At 52.7% G+C, this 24068-nt stretch overlaps 1 protein-coding gene across 1 annotated transcript in view; it reads right to left on the bottom strand.

Moving 5' to 3' along the window:
- The window catches only part of FTO (FTO alpha-ketoglutarate dependent dioxygenase), a 307443-nt gene that overhangs the window by 121567 nt on the left and 161808 nt on the right, over positions 1–24068 (bottom strand). Inside the window, exon 8 of the mRNA XM_028502124.2 lies at positions 15275–15399. Coding sequence (XP_028357925.1) covers positions 15275–15399 — 125 coding nt within the window. The remainder of the gene's footprint in view (positions 1–15274; positions 15400–24068) is intronic.

The raw sequence follows: 24068 nt of genomic DNA, 5'->3' as shown, positions 1-24068 counted from the left end.
TTGGTTTGCAGCCCGAGCTCAATCCACTGAGCTATGCCAGCCAGGGATATATATAACTTCTTAAAAACTGTATTCGTGGGTGTATGACAAAACCACGCTGTGGGCCACCAGCAGCAGCGGGTCTGTAAGTAAGACTGCGGGAGCTGCTGAGCTTGGCCGTGGCCCATTTCAGAAGGAGCTGCCTAGGCCTGGCCAGGGAGGCGTTTCAGACTCCAGAGAAACCCACCACAACTGCCCGCGTGGACAACCCACGGCCTCGCCCAGGCCCCGGACTCAGGTGGCCGTGATGAAGCAGACGTCACTCCCTCCGCACGTGTCCAGGTCTGAAGCCTCTCTCTGGGCTGAGCAACAGACAGTAACGCCCTTCCACGGGCCTCGGTCCCTCGTGGCGGGAGCACCGTGTGGGTGGGTGGGGAGACTGCAGACGGGCAAGGCCCCTGGGAAAGCAAAAGAGGCCCCCCTCCGCCCAGCGGTCTCACCCAACCCCCGAGGCCCCGACTCAACGAAAATCCTGACCCCCGTGCCGCCCCATTGGCACGTGGCGCGTGTGGTACGAGGAAAGATGGATGACCACGGAAAACGAGCTCCCGTCTCGGCAGCCACTGTGCCCGCGCTGCGTAGGACGGGACACACGGGCCCGCGCCTGCATCATTAGCGCGGCTGTAATGAATGAGGCGCGCTCCGTGATGTATAACACGGTAAGGAAAACACAGCTGTCCGCCCCTGTCGGGAGGCGCGTGGGGGCGCCGCACCTGGGTCTGCAGGCGCTCGGTGAGCCCGAGACAGCGGCGCCGCGTCACTCGGCACCGCGACGGCGGAGCACCGCCATCCACGGGGAATTCGCTGTGTCAGGGGCATGGAGGTCCAAATGGGAGGTCCTCACAGCTCCCCGCTACAGGGAGGACGGTAAAACATTACTATAAGACGTTACCAACATTTAGTAAAAAGGGCTGTTCCGTCTGTGGGCTAGGGACGCAAGCTGCACGTGCCGGCAGCGTCTGAGCTATTATTACTTCTGCCGGGCACTCTCTCGCCTGAAGGCCCTTCGAGCCTCAGAGGCGGAGAGCGACACTTCCATCGGGGGGTTAAAGTTTTTAAAAATGGATTTGCGATCTGTTCCGTTGATTGTCCCTCCGATCGCGTGGGTGTGCCTGTGGTGGACATTTATCACTGGGAGAGCCATCGCTGAAACGACGGCTATTAAGGTGGCTCAAAACGACACGCGTGTGAGACGCTTTGGGGGCACTCGCCGGGTCTCTGGGAACCCACTGCTGTCCCTTCTCCGAGCACCTCGGTCGTTTTGAGACTCTCCCCCGTTAACACAAAGCATTTCCATTTCTCGGTAACGAGGCGTTCGGAGGCTGGAAGACAACAGCCCCTCTCCATTTATTAAGACGACTCCCCGCTGCTCGGGGCTGTTCTTTACCTCGTAATTAAAATTGCACCTGAACAGGACCATCTGTGAGCGTGGATTAAGTTATGACAAAATGGGAATACGCTTTCATTTTTTTTCCCTGCCAAACGCCTCCAAACCCCATACATATTTTATGTGACATGCCCCCCCAAACCACGTGCTTAAGTCAACTTCTATCCCCACCCCACCCCACAAAAAAAAACTGAAATTAGTTAGGATAAACGATTTTCTCATCGCTGAGACCTTTCAGACATCCGTAAAAATCAACAAATTAATGGACGGCTCTGCAATTTGCTCCAAGAATGAATGAACCGCCCGCCTCCTCGCTCTCTGCTCCTAGGACTCTGTCAGTTTATGGCAACCCAGAGACACGGTCTGCCACTTAATTTCCCCCTTCCTTTTTCAAACACACTCATTTTGGAAAAGACATTATTTATACAAAGGGGCTGCCAACACGCTGGGTTAGGATGGATTTGGCTATACAGACTGTTTTACAAGCTAGTCTTATTTAACGAAAATAAAGTCTCTTTGGGAGGTGTTTTGGGGTTTTTGTTTTTTTTTTTTGCACAAACTGCAAACCCATAACTACAGAGATTACAAACATCGATACAGGCATTTCTTCCAGAGGGTTTTCTGACCTGATGTTAACTTTGCATTAGAAATTCATGTTCCTTCAGAAATGTTGGTCAAGTTTTAGTGCGACGGTTCCTTTGGTGCGGCCAGGGCTGTGATGTCACCGTGCCCCTCGCCCCCACCCCGCCCCGTAATAACCCTCATGAAATATTTACAGGGAAATCCAGCCACGCAGGCCTCACAGCTGACTTTCGTGGCAGCCAAGGTTTGGGCTTGCCTTTTTCTTTTTATTAAAGAGATCGTTTTTATATTTTCCTCTTCTCCGGAAGATCACACCCACATATGCAGGGCGCCGGGCCCGGCCACGCCTCCGTGCGGCCAGCAGCCTGGAGCGGTGAGACGGAAAGACTGTCCTGACCGCAGGAGAGCCTCGTGCCCGGAAGCGCAGCTGGCTTCCTCCACGGAGGGGCTGGGAGTGAGGCTCCAACTCAGGGGCGGAAGAGGAGAGATGGTGGTCATGGCCCGCGCCACCCCCGCCTTCTCTCCTCCTGAGAATCAAAACCCTTCAACGGATTCAAAACTGCCAACGTGTCTGCAGACACCCTTTTTATGGGGACAGTGAGCCCTGTGTACACTTCATTCCCTTTTGAAAACTCTCCTAGCCTTTCCCTGTAACAGGGAAAATAAAAGACTGGCAAGTTAAAGGCAAAACAAAGAACAAACAAACCCACACGAATGTTTGCTCCAAGCACGCAGCCATCAACAGGTTGAGCAGACAAGTGTCACAAGGTCAGGACAGGCAGGGCCCAGGCGGCACTCTGGTCTCTTGCCCAGGCCCCTGCCTCTGTGTTTACGAGATGGGGGTGGCGGGCGGTTGAGAAGAGTTTCCATTCGAAGGAGTCCTGTCCACACTACCCAGTCTCCAGGTGCAAGGCACTATTAGCCTGAGTAACAGGTATACACATTTGAGTCTTCGCGAACGTGCAATTCCGAGACTTCATGCACACGCACAGTAGACACGCTGCACTTCTTTGAAACTGGAGGCCCCGGCGACACGGGTCGGCCTCCTCTGCAAGACTGGAACATGCTGCTGCCACCTCAGACAGGTGCGCACGCCCCGTTCACCTCAGTGCCACCTCTCTGCCACCACTCACTCATCTAGGTGAGCCGCCAGGTCCCACAGACATTTTGTATTTGCAACCTTTTGTCTGAGAAAACCCACCAGAAAACCCACAAGCATCCAGGGATCACGCTGGGATCAGGGAAGGCTCAGAAGAACACGCTGTTGAGAAAGCCCAGGGCCCCTCTGGGCCAAGATCTCACCATTCTGGGGGGCCCTGCTTGCCCCTCAGAGCCAGCCCTCCTTCCCTCCATGACGTAGCCTGGCGTAACGGTCTTGGGGGCCCCCAGTACAAAGGCCAGTGCATGTGAGAACACGTGCAGAAATTCTCTGAAACACACAGGGAGACGTCGCCGGCTGGGGGACCGTTCCCCTGGCTTCCCTGCGCTCTCAACCTGCCTGCCGCCCAGGCAGTCACTCACACTCGCACTGGGAGGCGTGCACGCTGGCGCACGTTCTCGCACACCCTCTCCGACTTCCCCGCTGCAGCCCCTTTCCCGTGCAGCAGAGGATGCCGGGCTGAGCACAGCTCCCAGCCCTCAGAGGCCCCCTCAACGCTTGTAACGCGAGCACGACATGCGGAATTTCAAGCAACGGACCAACAGCAGAAAGATCACTTACAGTAACTCGACAAACAAGCTAAATGAAAGGCTTGTGTTCGGTCATTAAAAATAATAACGCGCCAGCCCCGAGGGCTGGAATGTAAAGCGTAGCCTTCGCGTGAGGAGACCGAGAGAGGAGTGCGTTTGTTATCCCAATGAGATAACCTGCTAATTTATTTAGGAGGCAATTTCCGGGTCCGCTCGTTCACAGTGAAATCTCACTTGATCAGATTATACGGAAAAATAACCACCACGAGTGCAGTGCTCCTTCCAGCCGGGGCTTTTGCAAGACGGATCGGCGGGGAGGGGCCCGGCCCGGGGCTGCGGGGAGGTGTTGTCTCCCACGGCTCCGTCCCCTCTCCTCCGGTGGTCCCCCGACCCGAGCCCAGACTCAGGGACGGAGCCGTCTCCCTCGTCGCACTGTGCCGATGATGCCTCCCGTCGTGACGAGAGAGGAGAGGCAAGGTCTCTGGCCCTGCCTCCCGACAACAAGTCTCTGTAAGGTAATGAATACGGACAGCTTGGGGACCGTCCACCTGCGCGACGGCCTCTTCCTGCCCGCGGAGTGAAGTCACCGGGGACCGGCAGAAGGCACTTGTCTGACAGGGCCAGGACAGCCTTCCTCCTCCGTGACAGCCCGGGCCGACCCTCTTAAACTTGACCCGCCGTAATTCCTTCACAATGCCGCGGCGCGGCAGCTGACAGGAGCAGCTGCAGCTCCTAAGCGAGATGGATGGAATTTTCATAACTAGTTCCCCAAGTTACATTTTACCTTCAGGATAATTTATGAGCTGCTCTGGAGCCTTGAAGAGACAATATGCTTGCCATAAAATTAACTGTAACAGTCTTGTAGGTTATAATTAACACTGGGAGGGTAGCACCAACTGGATGAAACACATGGCATAATTGATGGGGAAACTGGAAATGGGGCGAGCTAGCAATATCACGTGCACGCCGCCTTAGCGAAGCCGACGCTTTCCCAGGGTTCATTGCAATCGCCTTCCAGGGCCCGTCTTCTGGACGGGGCGAGGCCAGAGCGGGCCGGGCGGGTGGGGAGTTCACTGCCAAGGCCACGGGCACCTGGACGGAGACAGAGGCTGTCAACAGTCTGGAAGGAAAGCCGGGCGAGCCGGCAGCCGGGCCGAGCACCTGGCGCCCTGCTCACGCTGAGCCCTGCGTGCGCCTGCGCGGCAGATGTGACTTCATTTGCTCAGAAAAGAGCCGCTTTTTCAGTGGAGACAGAGAGGTGGCTGGGAAGGAGGCCGTCAGAACTTCCAAAATGCCCTTCGGAGGCTTACGATACTTGCCTAGAACATAGTAGAACGGAAGCGTTTCAACTTCACGGGGGCACATCTTCACAAAAAAAAAAAAAAATGAGGACGGTCCACTAGACCACACAGTGTCTTAAACTAAAAAGCATCCACCTGAGCGCCCTGCCCACAGGAGAGAAGAGACCAGGAAGGCTCTGTCAATCACTTCCGTCCTACAAAGGAATGCTCAACTGTCCCCCTTCGTGCACGCTCACTAGACAGCCTGATCGAGACTCCAGAACACTGGCCGTTCTAAACACACTGGGATGGCGCAAGGAACAGTGGGAAGGAGAATGACCTAGTTTGGTTTCTTGTCCTGGGACAAGACACGGAAGATCATTCTGATAAATGAGGCAACAGTGTCCCCTACAGGCCGGCGGAGCTGTGCCTCACCCCCTCGCCACCCCGCTTACTTCCTCGATGGGAAGTCCACTTTCACCTACGGCCCGGACTACGGACTACGCACTGCAGAGGAAGTCTGTGAAACACTGGGATACTCCGAGACAGCCCAGTTGCTACTCCTCATGCAACTGTTTCCGAGGTGTGAACAGACTGCAACAGCGGGTCATTAATGCATCGGAGAGGATACGAATGCCCCCTGTTCTACTAAAATCGGCCTTGACTCACCCAGCCCCCAGATTACCCCACTTAGAGGACTTACAGATTCTGGGGAGCTCCACGTTCATGTTCTCATCCGCACCCCAACCTCCCACCTTCCGAAAGATTGTAACCAACCAAGAGAAAAAAAATGGCATCGCTATAAAGTTGCAACTTCCCTTGAAAGGACTCACGATAAGAGACATTTACAAAGCAGGAGCTGGAAAGTACTTCCTCCTCATGTAGAGAGAGAGAGAGAGAGAGAGAGAGAGAGGGAGACGCCCCCACCACTATGCTATGGGAAACATGTTTGGGGAGCAGAGGAAATGGGTATTTACAGAGGCCACCGGCGTGTCCCCACATGGGAGAGGGTCCTGGAAGGTCTGTGAGCCCTGTCTTGTGGAACCTGGTCAAGGTACTGAGTGAACACTCGCGTGTGTATGAGAGCAAAGCCTCGTACATCGTGAGGCCGGGGTCGCACACGCAGCCCTCTCTCAGGGTGGGGGGGGGGGGCAAGTCTGGGTAAGTGTGTCTGGGCTCATTCTCAACATTCTCAACATGTGTGCTTTGGCCTGAAGAGGATGGGTCATTTTCCCCGAATGCCTACTATGTTACGGGGACTTGCTCTGGGTGTTTGACATGCAACCCCTGGATCAGCCCTATGAAATTGGTTCTATGTTTGTCCCCAGGCCAGTTCCCACTGAGAAAACCGCATGCAGAGGGGCTAAGTGACTAGGCTAGCTACAATCTACCCCTGTAACATGCCTGAGGTTAGAGGAGTGGGTCCAAGATTCACGCCCAGGCGACCTGACTCCTGCTCCCATGATCTGCAGGAAATCTGAAAGGAAAAGCCACGCCCCCACCATGGAACGCTGAGCACTAGGTCCACCGGAGAGAGCGGAGCCCCCCAGATTGCATCCTACACTAACCCATAACCGCCTACGGATCTCTCCCCTGTTTCTCACTCGGTTTCGGAGACAAAGAGCTCCCTATCCTCTGGCAGCCAGCGCGTTTCACGCTGGCGTACAGGAGACTCACACAGGAACATTCCAGGAGAACCTGCCTCTTTCTTTCCTGGAACAGGGTTTCCATAGAATCCTGGCTTCACCTCTTCCACAGCCTTCGTTACATGATACGGTCCCACCCTTTCCCCTCCTCAGGTGTTACCCACCGCTGCAGCCTCATGGCCTGGCACCAGGCTGGCCTCCCGAAACATCTGCGGAATCAGTGTGTGACCGGCAGATGGCCGCCAGCGGCCAGGACCCCCGCACCCGATACCACGCGGCTATCACAACGCCGATGAGGCAGGCAGTGCCCGCCCCCAGCTGTCTCTCGGGAGCTGTTTGTGCACGTAGCGTGCCCTGCATTTCAGCCTTCCTTCGGGCGAACGCCTTTCGCCTGCGCACCCAGGTGCGGGCTGGCTACGGAGAAGGGAGAGCTGTGCGCTCCCTGGGGTGGGGGCCCCAGAATGCTGGGGTCCCGTGAACAGCGCATCCAGACGACCCACTGGGACTCGAACTGCAATGATCACTTTAGGGTGAGGATCAGAAAAGGAAACTGTGTATTTTTATCTCAGCTAGATGACCGACTCTCTGTTGGTTCTATGGCGCGCTGTTGAAACACAGGACACGGGGACCTGTGTTTTTTAGCGGAAAGCTCCGAGCTCCGCCTGGGTGCCCCGCCCTGGCCTGTCGCCCACACGGGACGTGGGCTCTGTGAAGGCAGAGTTCTCGCCGGTTCCCTTCCCTGTGGCCTCTCCAGGATCTGGAAGGGCGCTCGCTCGGCAAGGAGCGGGCACTTAACGGTGTTTGTGGAATAAATAAACGAAGGGATCGGTGTTTTCTCACAAAGTCCAAGGAGCGCCGCCTGGAGGGAACGGCCAGCAGCCAGCCCCAGTCAGGAGCTCGCCCGGAGCACAGGGTTCCTGGGGCTGATGCGCTGGCATTAGAAACACGATGCACGTGAGCCCCTCGGCTTCTGTCCCCCATAAAACCGCTGAGATGATGACAGTGACAATGGGAGTGACGTTAACAACGCTGGACTCCTTAAGTTGCTGCGTCTCGGATAAAAGGTAACCCTATCTCTAGACTCGTTTAATCCTTGTCCTGAATTTATACAATGTTTCGATTCCTACGCATTTACGAGGAGGTTTTATGGAGTCATTGGGATTTATGGAGACACAGAGCACACCCTTCTGCGGGGGGCAGCGGAAGGCAGAGGCTGCGACTGCTGAAGGAGACGGAGCAGACGCATTACAGAAGAAAGGGGCCAGCACCCCCCTGCTTGGCCCAGGGATGGCCTTCACCTGCTCCCCGTGCCCGCCCTGACCCGCCGACAAAGCCAGCCAGGAGCAATGGACAGCTCCCAAACTAGCTCCCAGCCACCTCCGCCTGAAGCAGCAGCCGCTCTCTGTAGCGTGAGTGACAGCAGCTGGCATGGTCAGATGCCTTGGTCACGTGTTGTCCCAGGGGATTATTCCATCAATCTCACTGCCCCACAGCCCACTCTCAAGGCTGGTGGGTCCCCTTTTTGTGGTGGCAGCTCCCTAGCATGGGCCCAATGCCCAGTCCCCAGGGCTGGGGCACATCGCTGCAGTGACGTCACGGAAGCCACGCCAGGACACACCAGCGGGTAACCAGCACAGAGCAGCTGCCCAAAGCAGGTGAACTGTAGACTCAGAGTCACACTGAGCCTCGGTTCTGCCTTCCCTGGTCGGAAACCCAGCCTCTAGTTCAGAGGAACGGCCTGAGGGAGGCCCTTCCCCTCCCCACCCCTCCCCTCTCCTTCCCCTATGCAGTTCTCTCTCACTCCCAGGAAGGGCTGGGGATCAGGAACAGCTGGCTCAGGGAGACACCACGTCAACAGCTTCCTCCTTTTTATGAGCTCCAACCAACTAAGTTCTCCTGGAGAACGGCCCATGGCTAAGCTGTCTTTCAGTTTCCTACAGCGCCTCACACAAAACAGAGTAACAATTGGCAGGCTTCCTTTGTGTTCTTATTAACCGTCCCACCTTCCTCCACAGTAGCCCATAAATCATTTCCGAGCTGAGGCCGTTTGGTGCTCATCTTGATATTTCTCACAGCATCTAGCAGTCACTTGTACCTACTAAGTAACACATTTCTCACAGCATCTAGCAGTCACTTGTACCTACTAAGCACTCAGAGACTAATAGTTAATTGCTAAACTGGACTGGACCAACTTGTCCGCTTTAAGTGCACACACCCAGCCCCTCCAGGAAGCGAAAGGAGAAACCAGACATCCACGAAGAAAACCTTAGAGCCCGAGTCGATCCGCACGAGTGATTTACGCAGACTGCTCCACCCAGCTCTGACTTCAGGAGCTGATTCCCTTAGAAAAGCAAACCCTGCTCATCACAAGATCTGGTTTATGACAACCAGATCTCGGAGCCTTAGAGAGAGATCCAAAGTGGATCCATCCCGGAGGCAGGAGGCGAGGGCTGCGGTGTGGAGGACGGACGACGGTCAGTAATCAGACGGCTGGTTTGCACCTCCAGAAAGAAGTGCTAACCCGGCAGCTCTCTGAGTCGCCGGAGCCGCGTGCGGGGAAGACACGCACACGGAGCCATCTGCGTCCAGAGAGTTACTGTCAGCCGGAAGTGAGGAGCTCTGAAAGCTTTGCTAAGACGCCGCCACACGCATTTCTTCAAACAGTTCTCAGCACCGCTTTCAGGCTCCCTGGACCCGGATGAAGTTGTCCACATAGGAATTAGAGCGAGTCCTGTCTGAACCCAGGAGTTGGGGGGTGAGTCACACGGGGCCACATCCCTCTCGGCGTGCAGAGCGCAGAGAGGCCGTGGTGGCAGACGTGCGAGAGAGCGGTGGGAGCTGCAAGCACGAGGTCTCCAGAAACCAGTCCGCTGGGCTGGGTGCAAGTAAGTGGAGGGCCAGCCCTACCCATGAAGAGCGGGACGTGGGCACAGCCTCTTTCGGGTAACAGCTCCCTTTGGGACTCCATCCAGTCAGCAAGCCCACTACAAGTCAGCCGAGTCTGGGAATCTAACAAAAACTAATGGGAAGATGCTCAACATGATTAGTCGTCAGGGAAACGCAAATCAAAACCACACTGATGCCCCTAGGGTGTCTGTAATTTAAAAAAAAAAGTAACAAGTGTTGGTGAGGTTGTGGAAGAGGGGACCTTGGGGACCCCTGGGAGGAATGCCCAAGGGAGTGGCAGGTGCGGACGCCAGTCCGGCAGCCCCTCGAAAGCAGGACACAGCGTCACCCCACGACTCAGCGACTCCACTCTTGGGTACACACACAAAGGAACCAGAACCTGCCGCTCAAAAACCTGTAGATGCGTGTTCACGGCAGCATTATTCGAAGCTGCCAACAGGTGGAACCAACCCAAAGATCCTTCACCTGATCCACAAAATGTGGTACATCCCTACAAGGGAGTGTTACTTGGTAAGTCAAAAGGAACAGAGTACTGACACGCTACATCACAGATGAACTCTAAAAACAATACACAAAATGAAAGAAGCCGGATATAAAAGGCCATATGCCGTATGGTTCCTCTGTAGAATGCTCATCATATAAAATGTTCGGAACAGGCAGGTCTATGGAGACAGAAAGCCGGTGAGGCGTTGCCAGGGTCCGTGGGGAGGAGGGGAATTGGGAGCAGCTGTCAGCGGGCGGAGGGCTTCATGTCTGGGTAACGGGAACCCTCTGGGATCAGATGATGGCTACGGTTGCACCATGTTGCAAATGTCCTAAACAAATCATTTATCTGTGTATTCTAAAATGATTAAGTTTATGTTATATGAAATGTTATTTTGTGTGTTATATCTGTTTTTTTTAAAAAGATTTTGGGTTTTTTTTTCAGAGAAAGGAGAAAGGAAGAAAGAGAGGGAGAGAAACATCAATATGAGAGAGAAACATCCATCCATTGCCCCTCGCACTCTCCCTGACTGGTGGACCTGGCCCGCAACCCAGGCGTGTGCCCTGACCGGGAATCGAACGGGCATCCCTTTTGCTTTGTGGGCTGACACCCAACTGAGCCACAGTGAACAGAGCAAATTATGTCTCAATTTAAAAAAACCTCAATGTCCTGGTTTTTGTCTTATTTTTTGAATTCGTACCTTACGTAGCATAAACTTAAGGGCACTGTTTTAAAGTTAAAAAGCACAATTAGTTCTAAAAGACTCCCTCGTCTCTCAGCATCTTCATCCTTCATGGCGTTTCTCCATCGCCTAGCTTTCTGCTCATTTGCAAATCCCCGTGTATCCATACAATCAAAACCAGAGGTGCATGCTAACATGGGATAATGTTTAAGAGTTCTTTATTTTGGTTTTAAATATAATTATTGTCTGGGCAAGGCCCGTATTAGGTAGACAATGTAGTTCAAGACAAGGGCTTTCAACGGGACAGCAATTCCAGCCTTTAGAGACGTCTACAGCTCCACACTCTCCTGCGTGGGCCAGAGCCACTGGGCTCCATCGCCCTCCTTTCCTCCCGCGGCCTCTCCCCAGCACCCGAGTCCATTCTCGACCCCGCACACGCTCTTAAACTGACCGCTGAGCACTCCTTTCCGGCGGCATCTGGTGCCGGCTGGGCACACCAAACATACAAAAATGCTCGTTACGGAAAAGCACCATTGCTTGGGAACAGAGAGTCACGGGAGGTGCCAGCTGCCTCTGAGGACGACGGCGGGGCTCTGTAAACTCCAGCGTCACCGGGCAGAATCCAGGGCGCTGGCCACCAGAAGCTGGGAGAGAGCCTTAAACAGATCCCTCTTTTCCATTACCAGCCGGCAAACATTGAGCTTGAGACCTACCCACTGCTGGCACGAAGGAGCATCGCTAGGACGCCTCTTCGAAAAAGCAAGCCGGAAAGAAGCAAACAGGTCTACTCCGTCGCTGCTGGGCGCTTTGTCCTTCCTCTCACAGAAAATCGGCCAAGGGGCAGGAGAAGTAGGAGAGTGTGCCAGAGCCACACGTATGTGCAGTACCAGGAAACACAGACCCGTCCGTGGGCAGACGCTGACGTGGATCGCAAATCCTGTAAAGCCCTTTGCTCCAACACGTGACTCGCCTACACTCTCTGAGCGGACCCAGCGGGCCGAAACGAAATACTTGTCTCCCATCCTGAGACGCGAGAAGCAAGGGAAGCCCACTCCTTTCCTTAAGGGGCCCACGGGTAACCGCTCCAGAGTGCGCACGCCCTCAAAGCCGTCAGCAGTCGAGGAAGGGCGTGGGAGGGAAGGGATGTGTGAGAGAGAGAAACAAAGGCGCTGGCTCCCACCCCGTGTCACTTAGGAAAACAGCCCGGCAAGGAGGCCACACTGCACCTCTTCTTCAGCGCACTTTTCAAATGATAATTTCCCCCACTGTCGCCGTTAAATCTTAATCCATCCCAGCTCCTCGCACGGGTCGTTGAGTCTATATGTACTGCTGTTATTTCAAAACGCTTCCCCTTGGTAGGGAGCGAGGGGGGGAGAGCTGTCGAGAGCCAGATGGGCCTCTTCACAGTCCATTTATCAAACCTAATACGCCGGGCTCCACCCTCCGCTCGCTCACGACTGCGGTTAAACTTCCATATAATTTGGTAATCATTTTCATTATCAGAGAGGGACCCTAGACAGCCTTTCCGGAGACAGCCAGCGCTTCCAGCTGCTCTCCTGCAGCCTCTTCCTACGGTAGGGCCCGGGGAAGCTCCGACGTTATTAGCTGCGGGCTGACCTCTGGGCTGCGGGGGTCGAGGAGGGGTCAGAGCAGAGGGCTTGCCCGGCCCTTTAAAAGCTATCACGAGCTGTCCGTCAGGCAGGGCGGGCTGTGTAAACAAAGCCGAGCCTCCAGAAACTCTGGACCGCTTCTGTTAACACTTACCCGGCGTTCACAGGGCTCCTCCCGACGCCCTTTGGAATCATCCAGCTCCGGGCAAGCGCGCCGACAGCCCTAATAAGCCCATTTGGAGAGGGTTGTTTATGGGATTACCCAGCTCGGAGAGGGGAAACCCACGGCACTCCGGCGGGCCTCTGAAATCGAGGGGGGGGGGGTGTGACACTGTGACAAACTCGGTTACCCCGAGTCACGCGGAATTGACGCTTTCCTCCAGAAGCTAAATTACAGGGAACATGTGCTTTCAGTTTACAAGACTTCAGCGAGTCGTCCCCAAACAATGGCTTGGCTCCTGGCCTGGCAGAGACACACACTTTTGTCTATTTTTTTAAAAATTGTATTGACTGTACTGGGGTAACACTGGTTGAGAAAATTATATAGGTTTTGGGTGTATGATTCTCTAATCCATCACCTATACGTTGTGCTGTGTGTTTACCACCCCGAGCCGTCTCCTTCCCGCACCATCTATGCCCCCCACCCTCCTCTGCCTCCCCCCCTTCCCCACTGGCAATCACCATCAATATTTTAAAACCAAGTCACAAGCTTCGCTTCCAATTCTCCCCGATACCGTTATCACCAACGAGCCTGCTGAAGAGGGGAGGCGGGAAGCCTCGGTCACAGCCGACTTGGACTGAAGCTCCCGCCAGCTGAGGAGTCCCGGCCGACCCACACTTCTTGAAGTCGGACTATTCATAACGCGTTCTCTAATGTGCAATACAAGGTAATTACAGTCATCTGTATTTAACTTGCAGAGGAAAAAAAATTCTCTGTTATCTAATCTAACTGATCCCCTGGTAGCTTTGATGAGAGTAAAATACTGCAGCCTGCCGCTTGGCCTTTGGCGAGCGCTAATTGTTTTCTGTCAAAGCACATTTCTCCCCGCGCAGTTCCGACACGCACACAACAGGCCGCCCTCTGGAACACGGGCCGCACGGGGAGCGAAGCAGTGGGTGTTTTGGGACGTGCCCCACCGGGGGCCGGACAGCCACGCAAGGCCGTGCCTGACTCCTGGCGGCCCGACGTGGCTCTGCTGAGGAGAAGAAAGCCGAGTGGGAATGGTCTGTTTACACGCATCGTATGGGTGAGCCTTTGAGCTAGGCCCCCGGGACGGGAAACATCCGGTGGGGGGCACAGGATGAGGGTGAGTTAACCCTCTGAGGACACTCTTCCTTCTGAGCGCGGCATTCCCCTCGACAGTGCCCTCCTGAAATGTGCTTCCAGGGGCAGTTTTAAGGAAGGCCTGCGGTGTGTCTGCAGCTCGGTCGGCCCCTCCTCCCCTCCTCCCCTCCCACGAAGGGCTGGAGAAGTTTTGTTTCGGATGCTAGAGGCCATCGACTTTGACCCTGGCTCCAGCCCCCGACGGAACTGTTAGCAGGAAGGGCCAGAGTGGCTGAGACCAGACTTCTTCCAAACGGGCCATGTTGTCTGATGATTTGGTGTATTAGGAGATTCCCGTCCCTTCTCCACGTCTGGTCTCTGAGCTGCGCCGTCTTCGGAGGCGTGGGGGTGGTGGGAGGAAGGGTACAGGGCAGTTTCTCTTTCTCTCTCCTTTTCCCGTGTAATAAGAATCACCAGGGGGCAAAGCTATGAAAGGTCAAGCCCAGAGAGAGGAGCCTCTTCCATGTCCCCACACCGACACTGCATCATCTAATGAAACCTGCATGCTTTCCTCGCTACACACACTTACGTGGTCACACGAAGAAAATTTAAAACGTAATTATTGAAACTTAAATGGGAAATGCAATGACTGCGGCTGGAGACTGTTACTGACTCTGACCCCACAACCGAAGAGCAGGGAGAGGGGAGGGCATCCCTGGGAATTTTAAAACGATTGTTTCAAGGCGAGTCTGAATTTAGAGATAATACGCGTATTTGGGAGAAAAAGCTTCCCGGTACCCAATCACAAGGGACAGTCCATCCTCCTTACTGTCTCCTACCCCTGGAAAATGGTCTTCTTCAGCCTCATGCAGACAAATCTATTTTTATGATAATGGTTACTAGTAAAGCCATCAATTATTGCAAATTCCGTTGCATGAACTCATTTGGAGAATATTACGGCTATCAATAAACGCTCCTGACTCCCGAGCACACAGAATTTTTAAGCCTCAAATAAGACTCGGAGACAACATACGGCCTCATCTTCCCCATTCCTCTCCCTCCTGCTCAGAGACGCACAATATTTCAACGATTTTCACCAACTGCAGCCCTGAAGGCTGACTCTGACCTGTGGGGGACGGCCGTGCCGGCTGTCCATCCATCACTTGTCTGCCACATCGGGGCAGGATACCGTGACATGCGGTGTGCAAGCACCGATGCTGTAAAAACGGGTGATTTGCACAAACTTTCTACCAGCAACAGGTCTGCGACCACAGGGAAGTGTGCGTGCAAAGGAACCAATCAGGCAGGAGCCAACGTAGTTCCGACTTGGTCAACTCTGAAAGGGGGTTGACGGACAGACGACTTCCAAGCAACTCAGACATGTGTCCGCCCCCCACCCCTCAAACTGCAACGCTGGTCTTTTAGGTCGTTGATTAAAAGGATTCTTTGACCTCAGGTACTTATATTGAATCCAGCTCAAAGGTACTAGTGTTCACACACACACCCAGAGGGCACCACGGATGGTCAGAAGTCACGCGGGTCCCCTGAGCAGGAGAAGCTCACTTCGGCTGAAAACATACATAAACTGGCTCGTTTTTCAAGGCCCCTCAAGCAAGATGGAGGAGACCAGCTGTGAGGAAGGGCTGCGCCAGGTGGGCACAGCGCCTGTTTTTTGGGGACGACGGCGCCCGCTCGGGGACTCACCTGGCATGCCACTCCCTCCGCAGGCTCTGGCGCGTGCTGAGCGGGCCCAGGATGGCGGTCAAGGTCTCATTCCGGACTCCCGTGGGGACCCCCTCTTTTCGAACTTCACGAAGCACTGCGTTTGTCTAGAAGAAATGATCCCCCAGAAAGAGAAAGGAAGAGTGAAAAATTAATAATACCAAAGAAGCCCATAAGCAAATAAGGACAGTAAATCAATGGCTTTTTTATTACAGTTCTCCTGCTAACAAATCAATACAGTAAATGATGGTCAAAAATGGCCGGCATATATTCTGCATTTAATCAATGTACATGGCACAGGGTAAACGCCAAAGCCCCATTGCCTTCAGTAACACACCAGCATCCTGTGTGTTCCTGCTCTGATTTGCTCAGCGCACCGGTGATTTTTTTTCCTGGGAAATTGCCTAACAAGAGCTATTATTAGAAATGATTTTCACCGGACACTTCACTGTGAGGTGTTTGTTTTGCCTTTTAAAAAAAAAAGAGCCCTTTCCTACTTTCTCTCTCTCCACATCCTGCCACTCAGCTGAGGCTCTCTGTACTGCCTCTCGTATTTGCAACATTAGTTTCCCTTTCCAGCCATGCTGGCAACTTCAGTTGCTGCTGTTGTTCACTTATTTTCCTTGCTTTTTGCAAATCAAGACCTTGCAAAGAAAGAAATAAGAGCACAGTAATCAAAAAGGATTACATATACATGAATGCATGTATTTGAAACATGCAAACTGATGTAACCCTATAAAAACAGTCAAAAAGACAATGGAAAGTACCCTATTGCTAGTAAAAATTGGAGTGAGCACAGGCCTTTCAAGTTTTTATTGCAGAACTTTTCATCGCGGGTAACTGGAGTGGAAACCTTTAGAACTTACAGATGTTGTGTTTCATGTGAGGTTGGCATGGCTTCTTGGGAGCTGCTGTAACCCAAGCAATTGCTACAAGGACTGGAATTGTCACTTTGTCTGTTCCAGTCACTCAACGTGTTCCTTATCTGAGGCCCATGCTTCCTCGCTGCCGTTAAAGGGCACACTCACGATTTGGCTCTCGTGTAACTCGAAATACTGCTTCCCGGCTCCTCTCTCGCATTTTGCAGGGCGCACTGAGTCTCCTCCTCCTGACCAGCCTGGAAAGAGGGGCAGGGAGCAGTTTTTGCTCGGGCTGCCTTCCCATCCACAGCCGGCCCCCTTTCCTGGAACAGCACCCAGACCTCCACATGGGGAAATCTTTCACCGTGCGTCATCTAGGAGGGGCTGCCAGCCAAAGTGTACCGCTCTCCTCATCAAGGACGGGGGCCAGGCCAACCCGCTTCTCCTCTCCGGGACTTCCGACACGTACGAAGAATGACAAAGAACGGGAAAAAATCTGGAGGCATTTTATCAATTTCCTTAGTTCCTGCCACCCGTGGTCCTCCAAGTATTCCTGGTTTCCTCAGCTTTCCGAGTCCAGATCATTTTCTTCTCTTTGGATACCTTGAGTTATCGAAATGTTCTCTTTCAATGAAGTCCCACTTTGTTTAAATTCACCGGAATCTGGTTCTGTGGCTTACAATCAAAAACCCTACAGAGGGACTGAGGGAGGATACGAAGAAATGATGACACAGAGAGACTCCGACGGGAAACAGCGTCTCATCGTGAGGGATCCGAGATCACCTGACCAGCACTACCCAGGGAAAGCACCCCGACCACTGCCTCTGGGGCCCAGAGGGCGCCCACCCGTGGACAATCCATGAGCTTCCAGGGCAACAACCTTTCAGCCCTCCGGCACCGGGGTTGGGGGGACAGGGAAGCCTAGTTTCTCCGGGTTCCTCCACCACATGAGGCCCAGGATCCACATGGCTAAAGCAGGGGGTGCAAATTCAAGTGTCCATGAGGGTCAGGAAGGCAGCCTGAGGAGCGAAGCAGGGAGGGAGCACCCACAGAGAGCACATGCCCTGCCTTCGAGGACAGCCACTCTTCTGCCGCTGCCACCGACTCTGCCGTCCACCGAAGCTCATTACACGGTGCGGGATTCACGAATGTTTTTTTTTCAAAATAGACATGAAGTTTGTTTCTTTGTTCAATGTGAACATTTCTGGGTTTTAAATGTTGGAAACTAATTTTTTGACTTGTTTTAAACATCATGTGGGCCAAACTGGAAACACCCAGTGGCTGCACAGAACTCAGGCAGTGCCGATGCGCAGTGTGACGTCTGGTGTAAAAGGTGTCCGGCTTCAGAGCGGTCCCGGCGCATGGCACGCAGGGACAGGTTACCAACAGTCCCGTGCTGCGTCTGTGACACCCCACGTGAGGCACTGAGCATTGGAAGGGATCTCAGAAAGCCATGCAGTTTCTCACTGTGTCTTCAGGTCCGTAGTACATCCCCCCAAGTGCAAAAGTGCTTCCAAGAGAAGACAAACTATGCATCTAGGTGGTTCCAAAGACTCGAGGAAAACGAAACTATTCCTCAGTTTGACTGCATTAAAATAACTTCCTAGCGGATCCTGGAATCATCAGGGGGATCACACCGTGAATTGTATCATTGTCTAAGCGCTAGGCTGCACACCTGAAACTAATATAAAATCACACCGAATGTGAGCTGAAATTGAGAAATAAAAATGTCGTTCACTTCTTCTTTGCCTTTCATAACACTTAAGTCTTCCCGGAGTCTGTGTTTCCCACGAACAGGCTCGAAGAGGGGAAGGAGGCTTGAAGAGAGGAAGCTGCATGAGGGCAGGGGACCTCGTCTGATTAGCTCACCACCGTGTCCCCACTGCTTGCCGAACGAACATTTGTCAGACAGTGAATCGAGAAGGCACTTAAGAAACAAGTATTGCAAAAACAAAAAGAGCAACAGGAGACTGTCCTCTTTTCAGAAATTGCTATTATATAAACATATAAACCCATAAAATATTATAGGTAAATTAAGAAAGAGACAGTTACGTGCTTTATGGAAGATCTGTCTTCGCTTCTCAAAAGGGTTCACACTTGGTGGTCTTTTTAAATGGGCAGATCCCCTAGGTCAGACTCCCCCAAACTTCAGTCATGCTAGCACGTTCTCGTAATTCTTGCCGTCTTTGTGTATAAGGCATATACTATTTAATAGTTTCCTTCAGATTGACCCAATTTTTAAACCATAAAACGAATTCATTTCAGAAGAAAAACGCAAAACTAGTGGTACTTGCCATACATGAGCAGATAACCACAGAAATAATACATTAGAAACAGAGCTGTGTGTATTTCATTCTAGGCAGACGTTAGTGCTTGCTGAGGGCTGGGAGACTGCCGCTGCCCGCCCCCCACCCCCCCACCCCCGGTCTATAAAAGAGGACACGAACTCGGGATGGAGAGCCTTAGAGACACGTCAGTCCAGTGAGGGACTGCGGAGCAGCCGAGAGGGAACCGCTTTCTCACCGTGTGGTCCCCAGGGAGGGCACAGCGCTGGAGCGCCCCCTAGCCCCTCCCCGGGGAACACCCGCGGTCCGCACCCCAGCTCGGGATGCATCGCCCTGTTGCAGTGGTTTTCAAACTTCACACGTAAACCTCTTTTCTCCCCAAATGTACCCTTACACAGGACTCCACGTAAAAACCTGGAGCGGTTCTCTTTGAAGCTGGTGTGGGGCACCTGGAGGACCTCCCTGTCGAGAGACGTCGCTTCAAAACCCCGAGGCACTGGGGCACGCCACTCGCCAGCCCCAACCCAAGCGCATTTAAATAGCGTGCGAGCGTTTGAAAAGTTTGGGCATTGTTAGTGGGAACACAAAACAATGCCACTCTGGCAAGCGGTTTGGCAGTTTCTTATAAAAGGGACAGAGACACTTAATGTGGGACCCAGAAATCCCATTTCTAGGGGTTTACCTAAAGAAATGAAGAACATATGCTCACACGAAAACATGTGCGCCGATGTTGACAGCATCTTTTCTCACGATGGACAAACACTGAAGGCAGCCGACAGGTCCTGCGGAAGGGGCGTGGCCAGACACCTGGCGGCCCACCCACGCAACGGAGTGCCGACTGCTCGGCAGGGCAGAGGGACGAGCACCGATCTGTGCGACCCCTCCGGCGGGCGGATGTCCAAGGCTCACTGCAAAAGGTGTGAGCGATCCCATTGGTTCGACCTTCTGGGGCTGGCCAATCACAGGGACAGGGAGAAAATCAGCGCTAGCCCTAGGGTTCGGGTGGACGAGTGTGACCGCGAAAGGGCAGCAGCATGAGGGACCTTTGGGGGCCACGGAACTGCTCCTGCTCCGCGTGCCGTCTGCAGGGGTGACTGCCCGGCTTTGTTATATGTGTTAATGCTCACCAACTGTATGTGCCGAACAGTGTATGTGATTGTAGGAAAAGTCTATGCAACTTGGTTTTTTTTTAAATTCATTTTCATCACATTTTTAGGACAAGAATGAATGGAGAGAACACGCTTACATACAAATATATCTCATAATTAAATCGTACTAAAAAATAGGAAGAAATATATCTGGACAACAAAACAAAATCTCTTACAAAATAAATCTCTCTGACTATTGGGAAAGGATGGGTGAACTCAGATGGAGCGTTCAGACCCCAAAGTATAGTATTTTGTGGAATTCAGAGTGAAGAGAAGTCACTGCCCAAAAAGGACATTTCAGAGTGTCAAAGAGCATTCTTTTTACAAGTATTTCCAGTGGAATTTCTCTCCCTAATAGAGCGTCGGTTCCTCGAGGGCTGGCTTTGCACCGGAAATGTTAATAGGTCATTTTCCCGTCAGTAGCAGCGCAGAACTGTCTTCAAACAAGCAGCAGTTTTTAAACAGTATCCTGTTACCAGAAGCACATTCTTCCACTTCTCCCCTCAAACTACAGGGAGAGCAAACCACAGAGCTGGGACTCAAGCTCTGGAGGCTGAGTTTCATCCCACTGTAATTCCTTTTCAACAGCCATTGACGGAAACGCTGGCCTATCAAGAAAAGACTGAGGATATTCGGAAGGGGGCCGGCCGTTCAAATCCCCGCGGACACCCCTTGGCTGCGGGCCACTCCCACAGCGGCAGCGTGGAAGGGACGGCAGAGCCTGTCCACGGGAGCTCTCGGGGCGACTGCCCAGCACAGACGCCCCTCTGATTGTTAATGTTCAGTTTCGTCTTGAACTCATTCATCGGCCTATTTTGACAGAAGGAACTCCTGAACGTGTCTATTACTTGAAACGGAAAACTCCGAAAGGAAATCAGGCTGCCGCCCCTGAACAGTCACAGCCAGGAAGAGCCTCCACCTGGAGCACACCCCTTTGCAAATCCCCCGTGGTAATAAATTTGTCCTTGGAGGGCAGGCTCCATTTTTAGAGCCAGTCCGGCTTTTGCGTGATGCTTCTCCATGAGGAGACACCTCCCCCACTTGGGCCAGCACGCCCACACCTGTCCCGTCCTTCTCAGCCTCCTGGGGGTCCCTCATTCTAGGGCCCTCCACTGCGGCCCAGAGCTGCCCTCTCGGTTCACCTCTCGTCCCTTCTTCTGCTCTCTCTCTGGGTGACCTCCCCCTCCAATAGCTTCAGAGGACCCTGTGGACTAATGCCACCTACATGTCTACCTTTAAATAGACCCTCCACTGAGCTCTAGCCCCAGAGGGCCAACGACTGGCTATCTCTCCTTGCACACACCTCAAACATGGCGTCCTCACTGGCCCATTGTGAACTGACCATCTTTGCTCCCCCATCTCTTTCCTCTTGGTCAACCCGCTCCATCTCCTGTGTTTCCCCAGAGGGGCAGATAACATCACGGTCAATGCCGTCCTCCAAACTAGACCCCCAGGAATCAGCCTAGGCTCCTCCCTTCCCCCTCCCTGCACTCCCTAGACTTGAACGTGAAGTGCTGTTAGTCCCGCCCTTCAGTGGAGCTCACGCGTATCTCATCCCCACTGCCAGAGGCTTCTCCCAGGCCCACCTCCCTCCCGGACCGTGAAATAGCATCCAAAACTGTGTCCGTGTCAGCCTCGCCCCTTTCGTGAGCTGTTCTCCTGGAAGAACGGTCTTTCAGAGGCACAAGTCTGAGCATGTTCATTCCTTTCCAGTTCAAGGCCAGCGTGACGGACGGTCGTAGTTTTAAGCTGCCTTCGTGATGACCTGGTGTTTCCGGGAAGAAGCTCGGGGCCAAAGGGGCCTCAGCCTCCAGAGTCCAGCGAACCCGGAGCACCTCCGTTCATCTGCGCTCCAGTTACTGGCATGTGAGGGACCCCCAGATAATAATAATTTTGTGAAAAGGCCAAATTCTGCCCTGGCTGGCGTAGCTCAGTGGATTGAGCTCGGGCTGTGAACCAGGCATCGCAGGTTCGATTCCCAGTCAGGGCACATGCCTGGGTTGTAGGCCACGGCCCCCAGCAACCCCACATTGATGTTTCTCTCTCTCCCTTCCCTCTCTAAAAATAAATAAAATCTTAAAAAAAAAAGAAAGAAAGAAAAGGCCAAATTCCTTAACCTGACCCAAAAAACTCTTCTTAATCTAGGTCCTGCTTACCTCTTAAATTTTACCTCCTGCCCTCTTCTCTTCCATGTAAAACTAATTGCAATTCCCTGAAAACACGTGCCTGCCCTATGTCATATATTTACCGGGACTTGTACCTGGCTACATAACTTAGCAGTAACTACAAATTATTTTTTTAAATATGTTTTATTGATTATGTTATTACAGTTGTCCCATTTCCCCCCTTCACTCCCCTCCACCCTGCACCCCTCCTCCCACCCACATCCCCCCTTTAGTTCATGTCCACGTGTCATACTCCTAAGTTCTTTAGCTTCTCCATTTCCCGTACTATTCTTACCCTCCCCCTGTCTATTTCCTACCTACCGTCTATGCTACTTATTAAGAAACATCTCAAGTAACGCCTCCTCTGCGGAGTCTCCCACGGACCACATCCTGGTACTAAATGCGGCAGAGCTGGGCAGCTCTTGCAAAGTGCCCCCCGCACACCGCACAAACCACGTCCTATCCCACTGCACCTGTGTATCCCTTAGATGTGGCCCCTCCAGCTCGAGGGCTCTACAGAACAGGCAGGGTCCGGACCCATTTATTCCTGATACCCTCCACGGTGCCTCCCTCGCATGGCCCCACGTCTCACGGATGCTCGTTGAATCGGCGGGGCCCAGTGCCAAGCCAGAGCAAACAGTCAAGCCAGGGAGTGCTATTCAGGATCAAAAAGCAATGTGTGAAGCAAGCTTTGGTTTTGAGTTAAATCATTCCTGAGGATAATTCTTAAAAGAAGAGCTGTACAGATGATTTTTTAAGCCATAGCATCAAGAAAAATATAGGCAATCTCCAGGTGACTACTTAGAAGGGCAACACCCATCTGGGTGGCTGTGTCCACAAACACACGGTTTTACCACAACACTAGGAAAACATGTAACCTGGCAGACCATGCTGGCGAGACAAAGGAAGAAGTCTCTCTTTGTCCACTTCAGCCGAGGAAACTGCTCTGGACTCTGGCAGCCCGCAGCGTTCTGAGGGCCTCCAAAACTCCTCCAGTGTTTTTAGTTTCCCCTGGCCCATAACCTCATGCATAAAACCAAAGTAAAAAATCCACAAGCAGGGCAGGGAGTGGAGGGCAGGAATGTACAGATAGAAAAGAAAAACCAAAATTCTTAAGCCCCACATTCACATTTTTCTTGAAAAGTTCTAAATTCACTCGATGAAGACTGAGCAATTCGCCGAATTCTTGTTGGAGACGTTTTTATGTTAAGGCACTTTCAGCCAGTCCTAATTCTGGGGCATCACCAAAATGCATGTGTTATCTGCAGAACTCGTAGCATGCAACGTTTTCTGACACTCTGAGGCTTTAAAGGGGGAATTACAGCATTAGTCTTTACTAAATATTCTATGTGTCTTCAGTTCTTTGGGCCCCTTTCTGATATGGGACCACTGTAACAGCTTCTAATAGACCTTTAACTCTGAAACTCAGATTTCTCCATCCTGGTTACCAGTCAATGAGAACTCTTTCTACGGAAATGTATGACAACAGGAGGCATTCCACATCTAGGGCTGACAACCCCTTTGCTTAGTTTGTTTAAAAAAAGGAAAAGAAAAAGAGAGAGAGAGAGAGAGAAAGGCAAAGAAAACTCTGCTACCGGTTTTCCAATTTCAAAAGGTGCATGAACACCAGGATGCCAGATCTCCAGTTCCCCCACCCGCCTGCTTCCCCTCCCTCCCCACCACCGAAACCGTAATGCCGTCATTATGGACGAAATGGCGATCCTAACACTTTTTATATACATATCTGCCTCATGTTCGGCTTTGTGTTTCCCCCTGCGCACACAAATTACAAAGATATGCCGGGGCTGATAATAAGGGCTAAAGGTTCAACTTGTGAAGAAACTTGGCTTGAGATGTTATCAGCTGGGAAAGCCATTTCCTCGCATCAACATTGCCACGGGCTGTCAAACACCCGACCAGGGCTCCCCTCTTCAAAAGTCCAGGAACATTTTTTTCCCCTCTCTTTCTTTCCTTTTTTTTTTTTTTTTTTTTTTAAAGAAGAAAGGCACAGAACCCACTGAGATAGCCCTGGTCCCATCAAAGAAAGGTCGATCTCAGGTCTCCCTTCATTTACTGATTGTCAGTCTCAGACGGCCCTTTTGTGAGGCCTGCGGCTCGGCGCTGAGTGACGCCTTCACATTCCCTAACCTGGACTGGGCACCACCGAGGGTCTCCAGCACGCCTGGACCCACGGCCCCGCAGAACAAATAAACAGGCCTCTCGGCCCTTTGGCCGACTTTATCTCCCTCCCCGGAGCAGGAGGTTTTTTGGGGGGTGCTAATGTTTACACAATGTTCCAACTTTCTTTCCCCTGTTTC

Source organism: Phyllostomus discolor, chromosome 12 (genome assembly GCF_004126475.2).
Source record: "Phyllostomus discolor isolate MPI-MPIP mPhyDis1 chromosome 12, mPhyDis1.pri.v3, whole genome shotgun sequence".
Taxonomy (NCBI): Eukaryota; Metazoa; Chordata; class Mammalia; order Chiroptera; family Phyllostomidae; genus Phyllostomus; species Phyllostomus discolor.
The sequence above is the reverse complement of the archived record's forward strand: the minus strand, read 5'-3'. Positions and strand labels throughout refer to the sequence as shown.